General features: G+C 32.1%; 1 protein-coding gene across 1 annotated transcript in view; it reads left to right on the forward strand.

Annotated features, from left to right (window-relative positions):
• ERBB4 (erb-b2 receptor tyrosine kinase 4) overlaps nt 1-12,124 on the forward strand; it is a 1,016,037-nt gene that overhangs the window by 751,930 nt on the left and 251,983 nt on the right. The window contains exon 13 of the mRNA XM_011358660.2: nt 7,712-7,844. Within this exon, the coding sequence (XP_011356962.1) occupies nt 7,712-7,844 (133 nt within the window). The remainder of the gene's footprint in view (nt 1-7,711; nt 7,845-12,124) is intronic.

The following is a 12,124-nucleotide window of genomic DNA, read 5'->3' on the forward strand; positions in this document are numbered from 1 at the left end:
AAAAAAAAAAAAAAGTAATGCATTAATACACTATTCTTTGTAAAAAAAAAAAATCAAATAAAATTTCCTTATTGTATTTGAAACAGCCTAATGTCTAATTACTAACAATGCTACAAAATGTGCTCTGTGTTCTTATCGAAAAGGTAATGAGCAGTTACAGTTTCAGAAATGGCACCCCTTCTATTTGTAATCTGAAAATTCTGAAGAATAGAGGGCCTCTCAACAATAAAAGCCAGGATTGCTACAGGATTCAGTTTTTATTACAAATGGCAACATTTTAATGACTTGCCTCTAGACCAGTGGTTGAAAATTTTTAAAGCAAAAACTTTAAATTATTGAGAATGCAGAAGTCTGGGCTCCAGTTTCCAGAGATTATGGTTTAGATAGTATTGTGGCTTGTATTACAAAAAAAATATGTTGAAGTCCTAATTCCTGGCATCCATGAATGTGACCTTATATGGAGATAGGGTCTTTGTATATGTAATTAAGATGTGGATGCATTTATACTAGAGTAGAATGGGCCCTTAAACCAATGAGACTCTGTTTTTGTAAGAAGAGAAGACATAAAGAGACAGACATGAACAAAGAGGAGAACATCATGTAAGGATACACACACACAGAGGAGAGACAACTGAGTGATGGCAGAGTCAAAGAATAGCATTAGGTGGCTATAAGCTAAGGAAACCAAGGGTTGCCAGAAACCACCAGAAGCCAGGAGAGAGGGAGAGAGCAGATTCTTCCTCTGAGCCCCTAAGAAGGAAACAGTCAGCTAATAGCTTGATTTTGAAATCCAGAACTGTGAAAGAATAAATTTCTGTGACTTTAAGCCACCCACATTGTGGCATTTTTGTTATGCCAGCCCTAAGAAACTAATACAGATAGTAGTATAACAGTGGTAATTTATACAGAGAGTGAAGACCCAGGAGTCTGCATTTTTAATACATACCAGCTCCCTATGAGGAAGATGCCAGTGGGAAATCCTTTGAGAAATTCTGTTTTACTCTGTCATACCCCCTACTATTCTCCCTGTCATCCTATAGCCACAAATATATTTTAATACACAGTATCGTGGTAATTTCATTTCTTCTTATGAGGGTTTATTCCCTCAAAGAAGATCTATGGTAGGAAAATTCAGATGAGTAACTTAAAGTCATATATTTAATAACAGTTTGGGGAGCTAAAGTTAAGGAATGAACTGAAAGCATTTTATAAATTGTGTTGTTTCTCCTTTTACTAACATTACACACTCAATAAAATAAAGAGGATATTTAATAAAAGTTTACACATTGACTAAAGTGCAACATATTGTACTATTAAATTTTATTTACTTTACAGTTTCAATAACATACTTATGAATTTATTTTACATTTTAAAGTTAATGTGCCTGCCTAAAGATACTTTATAATGTGATCAGTATTCTCAGACTATTTGAGGACTTTCTCATATTTTATTACTGCTGTCACTGCTGCCTGTCATATCCCTCTATCAGAATTTTCTTCCTAGGTCCCACTCAAGTCAGAGATATAGTAACTAGAGCACTTAAGACTGAACAAAGCTTTGAGTAACACCTGTTTAACCTATTTAGTAAGGTAAATAGGTATGTCTTACCACTTATTCTTCCATCCCTACCTCCCCTAACTTTTTGTAGTCTTAACTCATTCTAACATTTTACAAAGACCTACACTATCATCCCCCTTTATATATGTCTGACCTTCCCTACTCATAGGGCTTACTGTTTTTATAATACAGTTTTATAATATTCCCCCCAAGAATGTCCACATCCCCATCCCCAGAATCTGTGAATGTTACTTTATATGGCAAAAGAGACTGTGCAAGTGAGATCAAGTTATTTATTTTAAAATGAGAAGATTAATCTGAATTATTTAGATGTACCCTAAATATAATCACATGTCTCCTAATAAGAGAGAGGATGAGGGAGAATTGAATAAAGGGGAAGGTGATGTAACCATGGAAGCCAAGGTTGAAGATGTGGCTGCAAGTCAAAGAATGCCTAGGTAGCCTCCAGAAGCTGGAAGAAACAAGGAACAAATTATTTCCTGTAGCCTCCAAAAAAAGAATCAGCCCTGCTGATACCTTGATTTTAATTCATTAAACTTGAGCAAAGGAAATAAGCAAAAATAAACATATGGAACTTCATCAAACTAAAAAAATCTCTGCACAGTGAAGAAAACGATCAGCAGAACAAAAAGACAACCTACTAAATAAGAGAATACATCCACTAATGATCTATCCAATTATGCAAAATATATAAGGAACTCATACAACTCAATAACAAAAAGTAAACAATCTGATCAAAAAATTAATGGAGATCATGAAGAGACATTTCTCCAAAAAGATACATGCATATGGCTAACGGACATGAAAAGATGCTCAACATCACTAATCATTAGGGAAATACAAATCAAGGCTACAGTGAGATACTACCTCATACCAGTCAGAATGGCTATTATCAAAAGTCAACAAATAACGTATGTTAGCAAGAATGTGGAGAAAAGGGAATCCTTGTGGACTGTTGGTGGAACTGCAAATTGGTGCAGCCTTTATGGAAACCAGTATGGAGATTCTTCAAAAAACTAACAATCGATCTACCATATGATCCAACAATTTCATTTCTGGGTATTTATCCAAAAATAAAAATAAAAACACTTATTCGAAAGATATATGCACCTCTATGTTTATTGCAGCATAATTTACAATAGCCAAGATATGGAAGTAATCTACATGCCCATCGATAGATGAATGGATAAAGACAGTGTGAAATTTGTTGTTTTAAGTGATTACATTTGTGATTATTTGGTATAGTAGCAATGAGAAATTAAACTAGTGCTGTTTAAGTGACAATAGCCAAACTCAAATTACTTCGTCAAAAGAAGAGAGCATGCAATGGAAACCAAAAGAAAGCAGGCATAGCTATATTTATATCAGACAAAATAAACTTTAAAGAAGAAAATGTTACTAGAAACAATGAAGGTCATTATATAATGATATAGGGGTCAATACATGAAGAATATATAACCATTGTAAATACATATGTGACCAAAGACAGAGCACCTAAACAGATCTGAAGAGAGTAATAGACAACAATGCATAAAGTAGGCAACTTTGATATTCCATTTTCAACGATAGACAGATTATCCAGACAGAAGCTCAGTAAAGAAACACTGGACTTGAACTATATGTCCCTAATCAAATGTCCCTAACAGACATATTAGAACATTTCGTCTAACAGTACACATTCTTCCAAGATCACATGAACCATTCTCCAGGCTAGATCAAATGTTATGTCGCAAAACAAGTCTTAGCAAATTTAAAAAGATTGAAATCATACCAATTATCTTTTCTGATCACAATGGCATGAAACTAGGAATATTTATTACAGAAAGAAAACTGGAAAATATGCAAATAGGTAGAAGTTAAACACACTAGTAAACAACTAATGAGTCAAAGATGAAGTTAAAAGATAAAGCAATATCTTAAAATGAATGAAATTGGAAACAACATACCAAAACTTATGTGATTCAGCAACAGCAGTGCTAAGAATGTTTATAGTGATAAATGCCTATATTAAAAAAATCTCAAACAACTTACTTTTATATCTCAAGGGACTAAAATATAAGAGCAAAATAAACTTAAAGATGGTAGAAGAGAGGAGATAACAAAGATCAGAGCAGAAATAGAAAATCGAAAAACAATAGAAAAAATCAATGAAACTACACTTTTTTAAGGATAAAAAAACTGACAATCTCAGCTAGACTTACCAAGAAAAGAAAAGGCATTAAATAATATAAATGAAAGAAGAGATATTATGACTAATACCACATAAAGACAAAAGATCATAAGAGATTACAGTGAATGATTATATGCCAACAAATAAGACAACCTAGAAGAAATGGACAAAATCTAGAAACATATAACCTTCCAAGTCTGAATCATGAAGAAATAGAAAATCTGAACAGAGCATTAAAAAGTAAGGAGCCCGAATCAGTAATCAAAAACCTCCCAACAAAAAGGCCCAGAACCAAATGGCTTCAGGGATGAATTTTACTGAACATTTAAAGAAAGAGTTAATGATGATTTTTCTCAAATTTTTCAAAAAATTGAAGAGGAGAGAATCGTCTCAAACTCATTTTACAAGGCCAACATTACCCTGATATTAAAACCAATTAAATAAACTACAAGGAAAAATAAAAAAAAACTATAGACAAATATCCCTGATAAATATAGATGCAATAATTCTCACAGAATGTTTGCAAACCTAATTGAACAGCACGTTAAAAGGACCATACACCATATGATCAAATGGGATTTATCCTTGGGATGCAAAGATGGTTTAACATAAGCAAATTAGCAAATGTGATGTGCCACATTAATAGAAGAAAGAAAAGATTATATGATCACCTCACTAGATGCAGAAAAAGCATTTGACAAAATTCAACATTCTTTCAAGATAAATGCTCTCAAGAATTTAGATAAAGGAATGCACCTCAACATAAAGACTGTGTATGACAAATGCACAACTAAGCAATATTTAGGAATGAATTTAATCAAGGAAGCTAAATATCTATATACCCAAAACTATAAGAAATTGATGAAAGGAGTTGAAGACACTAATAAATGGAAAGATATCTCATGTTCATGGATTGGAAGATATTTTTTACAGAAATAGAAAAAGAAAACAATTCTTAAATTGTATAGAACCACAAAGGTCTCTGAATAGCCAAAGCAATCTTGAGAAACAAAGCTGAAGGCATCACACTTCAGTCATACCTATCTCTGGACAGTTCACTATTATCTCCCACCAACTGTTTAAACATGTTTTCAAATCAATCCCATCAAAGCAATTGGAATGATATTTAAAATTTTTAAAAACTTACTTTCCTGCTTAAAACCGTTCAACAACTTTCCACAGCTCTTTGATTAAAGCAGATAATCTTGTAAATGGCCACTAAGTCCCAAATAATCGGGCCTCTGTCTACCCTGTGAGCACATCAGGTACCACTTTCCCACTTACTGCCCAAGTCCAGCCTCTTCTCCAATAGCAGTAATTTCATTCCCTACTTCGAGTCTCTTGACAGGAGTAGTCATTCCCAATTCTCCTACCCCTCTTTGCTTTAATAATTTCTTTTTATCCTTCTCATGTCAATTTATTGTCCCTTGTTCTGTGGGCTGACCTAATACCCCTCTATTAGTTTAGGACAACTGCTATATTCACATATATATGTTATTTATATAATGCTTTTCTTCCTAACTACATGATAAGCTCTAAGTAAGAGACCATGTGTTATATTTTATTTTCCCTTTGTATCTTCATTTCTTAGCATTGTCCAACATAAAGTAAGTAGTTTCACAATAATCATTTTTAAAAGTAAACATGTGGATATGCTTGTAATGTCTTCATATTTCTCTTAGGTACATTATCGAGGGCTTAGTTAAATAAGTGAACCTGCATTAGATACTCTAATAATAGGAGGTCTAATCTTTATCACAACCCTGAAATATATATGTATTATTCACTTTACAGCTGAGTAACCTGTAAATAATTGCCTGAGGCTACATGACTAGTCAGAGAGTAAGAATTTAAACTTATGTTGATCTGATCACAAAAACTGAACTTGTACAACTAAATTATATTTTTCAGCCTTAAAAAAAAAAAAGATTAATGGTCTCTGTTCAAATACATTGCAAGTAAAACCCATGCTTCTATGTATGGTAAGTAATGCAAACAGCATAGGTGGTCTTTACAATGAAAAGGAAGATATTTTTTTCTGCCTTTGTGCCTGTAGACAGGTACTTCATTTTAATATTTTCAGCTAATCCATTTACTTTCATGCATGCAGAACAGTAAGATCCATTATTTAAGCTTACCTCTATTTTAATGAAAGCAGGTTCAATATTCTCTATAAAGGTCGAAATACTAAGCACATTATTATCTCTCCAAATTTTTAACAGACAGGTACAATTCACATCAGATAAAGAAAAATCTATCTTACAACTTCCAGAGAAAAAACAGAGGAAGTTAAAGGTTGCCTAATAACTACATTGCTAAAGTTTCTTTAGAGAGGTTTATAATGGCCTTGTGAACTGTAAGCTACAGAATAGGCCTTCACACCTTCCCATGTGACTATCACTCTGGGAGGTCAGTGAGCTGTTGAATTCTTGGTCCTGATCGAAAACTTCTTTTCTCTCAAGAATTTCAAAGAGATAACTTCTTTGGCCTTTTGTTCTTTCTATGTTGTGTGGAGACAGTTCCCTGGGTTTCACTCTGGAGAAAATGATCAACCAGCTTTCAATGCCCTCATCTGGAGGTTTGGAAAGAATGAGAAGAAATTGATTATCGTGGTTTTCTGTTTTTTATTGCTTTCCTCCAATACATATTGGTTTTTTGAATCCAAAACTGCTCTGAAATTGAGTATCTGAATATAGACTAAGGGTGGCAGTATGCAGCAGAAAAGAAGGTGGGAGCTTGGATGAAATTAAAATCCTCCTATCCAACTAATGTCAAAGGATATAACAGAAAATCAAAGCAGAGAGCTTTCACTCTTCCACATGTTGTATAGAATTCTATTACAGATGGGCTAAGCTGGCAATTCACTTTCTCAAGCACATGTTAGGAGAAGGTAACTTTGACAGATTGGATCCCCTGTTTATGTTACAATCACACTATTCAGTGCCATCCCAATTCACGTCACAAATACCTTTTGCTATAATATATTGTGCCATAATAAGTAAAGTTGGTAACTAATGGAAAGATAAATAGGATTTTGATGTTTTTATCTTTTTGGAAATTCTTAATATTTCATGAAAACCACATACGATTGTGTTTCAGATACCTCAACTCATTTTCAGATACCCAGAATAATATTTGAAGTCTTTATAGGCCCTTCTTATTCAATGTCTTGTATCTCTTCACTAAAATTATGTTATTCAGTATAAAAAGTAATATACTGAATAATTTGTTTTCAATATAAAGTCGAACAGAGATGGTAAAACATACGTGGCAATTCTAAAACAGCCCCTAAATTCTTTGGCCCTTCTCCCATCAACAAGAAATAAAGAACTAAAACTGAAGACTGTTGTTACTACTTTAATCGGTACATCTCCTTATAAATAGCCATTATAATTTGTTTATTATTCTTTCAATACTTTTTCTTTGCATGTGCTCATTTTCCTGATTGCAGAGTACACTTAGACTATAGCAAAGCCTGTAAAAAAATTGTGTTTTATTTCTATTCCTTTCTCTCCTTCTTACATTGCACATTTTTTCCTCTCTTTCTCTTTTAATATATTTTTTGTTTTATAACAAATATCCTTTGTTCTATTTCTTCATCAAGTTCTCATATGGAATTGAAGCCAAAATTTTTGGTATATTAGTGGACCAAAATATTGGCTTGAAGAAGGTGTAGTTTGTGCCTTCCTGTAATTGAATATTGATACAAACTATTGATGTTCATTCAGTCTTATAAAAAATGCAGTGTTGCTACACAAACACAGTGCCTTGACTCTGTAACATAGAAGAATTTGAGGATAGGGTGGGTTATGGTGTCTGGATAGGCAATCAAAATTTTCTGCCACAGATCTCTTTCAAACAAAGTCCTACAGAAATAGTTCTACTTAGGGAAATTAATCTTAAAATTGTAGTTTAGACACAGGCTTCTGTTTATTTCCTCCTTGATTTTGGTGTATTTTTCAGCTGCTGAAGGAATGGTGTGTAACCATCTGTGTTCAAGTGACGGCTGTTGGGGACCTGGGCCAGATCAGTGCCTGTCGTGCCGTCGCTTCAGCAGAGGAAGGACCTGCATAGAGTCTTGTAACCTCTATGATGGGTAAGTCATCTTTCATGTCATCTTTACCTCATGACCTTTGAGGTACTGATTGGTTCAGATTCATAAAGAAGAATATTATAAAATTACAGTATGTGTGTACTGTCCAAGATTTTTAAGGAGAGCTCTTATTGCATAAAGGACACACCATATAGAAGAATTATTTTAAGAGTAAATAATATTATTTGAAATAAGTCCAAATATATAGTGACTGTTATCCACATTTTAAAAAAGCATCAAAATAGGTAATTCTTAAATTATAGCAACTTATCTTAAGCAAAATTGAAAAATAATTTCTATTTTCCTTATAAAGGAGATTGTTATAACTAACCTTTCCTCTACATGTCCCAGTAATCTTTTTTGTCATATTTTTCTATTAATTTTCATCTGCAATTAATACACAAATTTTATTTTTCATTTAGGTTGCATATCTATTTGATTGTATATTAGGAATGACACACATTCTATGAATCTGACAACGACTTAGCCCTATAAAAAAACTACTTTCATAGTTTCTAGTTGAATAGGTTTTTCTAAGTGTTCTGCCACTTTCTAAAGATAACCTAAGCAATATTTCAAATCAAGTGTGTTAAATTCCTCCTAATACTACAATAATCACATTGCCAACAGTAAAACCTAGTATATACCTGGTTGCATGGCATTTCATATGCTCATAAAATCACTTTATTATAACTTGCCATTTCATGCATCATAGTTGTCCTTCGTTAGTGTGATAATGCATTTTTTAGTACTGTCCCTGAGTCGATTTTTTTATATTGCTCACAGAAAGAATTTGTAACAGTTTTGTAAAAGTGTATTTTTAAATTTCTTTATTTCATTTCTTCTTCTGCCTCATGAATTATCTCATTTTAACAACTGTTTTATGATCCCGGATAACATTGCACTATTGCGTTTTATAACAGAAGGATAAAAAAGTCTGTATCAAATGATATTGCTATGTCTCTCTTTTGAAAAATGACCAAAAGAATTCTGTTCATGAAATGTATGGGGAAAAGATTAAATTAGAAAATTAAGTATAAAAAATTTTTAAATAAGAAAATTTATAGTTTCTCAGGAAAATTCTAGCTTTTAATTTTGTAAAATATAGTCAGTTCATAAATTTGATAATGAATAGCAAATTAGGTGGTTTGTCTCATCAAAATGTATTGATGCTTGTTTATTTCTGTACATAAAGTATCTCAGATCAAAATATGCTTGTTTGTGTGTGGCAATTGATGCCACTAGACTGAAACTAATAGACTTTAATTCCATTAAGTAAATGACATATTGAAAGTTTATTGAAAATATAAACATATTTGCAGTTTTAAAGAAGTAAAGGATTCTAGGAATCATGTTATCTCACAACAGATTCATATAATCAGTGAAAATTTGTAGAATTAAGTATTGGCCAAAGTCATAATATTGTAGAAGAACCAAGCCCTAAGAAATTATACTCACAGAGTTAATTTGAAAAATAATCAATTAAAATATCTTGTGAGAGTCTAATGTAATTCTTGCCTGCCCAATGATAGATTTCCCCAACTCCAATCTTGAGGTATTGGCCAGTTTCTTCCAACATTGCCTGGCGGTTAAAACAGCTTTTGAGGAAGAATGAATTGAAATTCTAACTTTATCACTTCCTAGTTGAAATATCCAACCTTGGACAAATAATCTAATCATTGTAAACTAAGTTTTCTTACATGAAAATGAGAATGGTAATGGTGTCAACTTCATAAAATAGTTGCAATTATCACATGAGAAAATAGGTAATAAATTATTATTAGAGTTTCTGTTGTTAAAATTGTTATTATTTCCTTTCTGTGCCTATCAATCTGAACTGATTAAATGGTTAGATAGAACGGTCATCTTAAAAACTGTCAAAAATAAACACAAATTCAGTACAGCATATGTCAAAGTAGGAATCCCTATTAATATACATATAAGAAGGTTGATTGTCATAAGAGAAGAAATCCTAAATACAGAACTTTTTAATGAGTAAAAAGAAAATCAGTCAATTTTGGCTGTTAACATTCAAATTCAGGTAATTTGAGTCACTATATTTTGGCAACTCTCAAGTGCAATGCACACACAATTCAAATGAAAGAGAAAGCTAAGTGCAAGTGGACTCATTTTTTCTTTAACCTGCCTCTGTGGTTAAACACTTCTGAAATTTTAAAAACACGGAAACATCATAAAGAATGTCAGTCTAAGCTCTTTGTAGGCATTTATACTTTTAATAATCACAACCTCTCATTGAAACACTATTTTTACTTTTAACAGAGGATACTTAGGAAACTCAATCTTAGAGAACTTAAGGGATTTAAGGGCTAGAAATATTATTTAAGTATGGGATTTAAGTATGGGAAAGACTTGACTTCAAAGCATTTGCTTTTGATCACAGGATTGGCTAAGGTAGCACACACACGACACAACTGTAAGAAATGTATAGCAGCAAAAAACAAGCAATGAGAAACTCTGTATCCGAAGTGCAATGGACTGACTTGTTAGATTAGATTCTAGTGAAAAGGAGTCTGTGGCAAAGCCATGGTAGCATCACTGGGGGACAGGGAAGAAAAGCAGTGATGGAGACCTTGACAATGAAGAGCAAAAGGAATAGAAACTTCAAGGAGAACCCGTTCTGAGAGCAGAAAGGAGCCAGAAGCTACACGTGGAAGGCTAGGCTACAGAAGAAAAGTCAGCTAGCTTGTCTCTATAATTTTTTTTATCCTGTATTCACTTTACTTAAACTCTATGTGTAGGAAATGAGGTTTTAGAGAAGAAAAAGAAAGCATGACATATGTTTTAGTATTATGAAAATTATGACCTTTATTTTGTATCCTTTGGTCACCCTTTAAAAAAAAACTATTTTTAGAACCAGTAATTTGCTGATGATCACAGGCTTTGCTGTAAATGTAACATAATCTCATTATACAGATATACTTCCAATACTAGGTTATTTTTTTCATATTCTGAAGATTTCATCTTCAAATACTCTATATCTCTCATGTTGATAAAACATAAAAAAGAAAATCTGTTTTTATGTAACTGAGATTTTAAACTTAAGAAAATTTATAAAACTTCAACTTATAGCAAACTAGCACCTCACTTTAAAAATTTAGAATGCATGTAACTGAATATTTGTATCCATGTATAACTAATCCATTGATTTATGTTATTTATTTTGAAAAACCAAATTTAATTATTTTGCCTGGGTGTAGATGTAGTCTTAATTTGACCACCGAAAATAGAGCCCACTCTCTGGACTTCTATCATTTATTAAGGCTTTATAGTAACCAAGTGAGCAAGTTCACCATGAAAAAAATAAATGTTTCACTCAAGGGGAAAAATAAATTTGAATTTATCACCTAATTAATTCATAATTGCCATATTTGCAATGCTATTAGTTTGGAATGGTAGCTCATAATACAAAGACACAAAATAATAAAGTAGCTATAAATATTTAGCCAAGTTTTGTTAATGACTCATAACTGACATTCTAAATTATCTTTACCTAGTATCTCATTCTCTCATACATTAATGGGAATGGAATGGTTTAAACATATTGGATATAACTGATAACCAATTACTGAAATGAAAATTTTAGAGTAGATATTGATTAGAAAACTTATATACTGATAACATTTAATATTCAAATAGTCACAGAATGTAAGGTTTTGAGAAGGGATGCCTATCATTCCAGATTTTAATTAGAAAGTTTTAGAAAGTTACCATTAAACTTTTTTTTTTTAATTTTTATATCACATAGAATTACTACAAAAAGAATTAAACTGAAAAAAGATGTTGTGCTATTAGGTCAATAATATAAGAAAATAAAATCTACCATAAAAAGATATTTTCTGTAATTCTCCAAGGCAGATATTTTAAAAGAAGAAAATAAATCAAAGCATTTTTTAAAGTTTCACCAAAAATAAATTGAAGAGTCTTGGGATTTGAAGGACAAGGATGGGAAACATTCATGTAACTTAGCAACAAGAAAAATAGAGTAGTTCTTTCAGAGTTTAAAAAATAAACCTTCCACCAAGAGTAAAATTTTATATGGAGACCAGCCTTTAGGACAGCCTTACTTAAAAAGTTAAAATTGATTCTGCTGTGTCATCAGAAGAGTTATACCTTTTTTTTTTTTTTTTGAGAAAGCATAATGTCTCTCACAAGATCTAAAATTTCTGAAAGAGTAAAATTTTATATGGAGACCAGCCTTTAGGACAGCCTTACTTAAAAAGTTAAAATTGATTCTGCTGTGTCATCAGAAGAGTTATACCTTT

The sequence above is a fragment of the Pteropus vampyrus genome, unplaced genomic scaffold (genome assembly GCF_000151845.1).
Source record: "Pteropus vampyrus isolate Shadow unplaced genomic scaffold, Pvam_2.0 Scaffold42, whole genome shotgun sequence".
NCBI classification, from domain to species: Eukaryota; Metazoa; Chordata; class Mammalia; order Chiroptera; family Pteropodidae; genus Pteropus; species Pteropus vampyrus.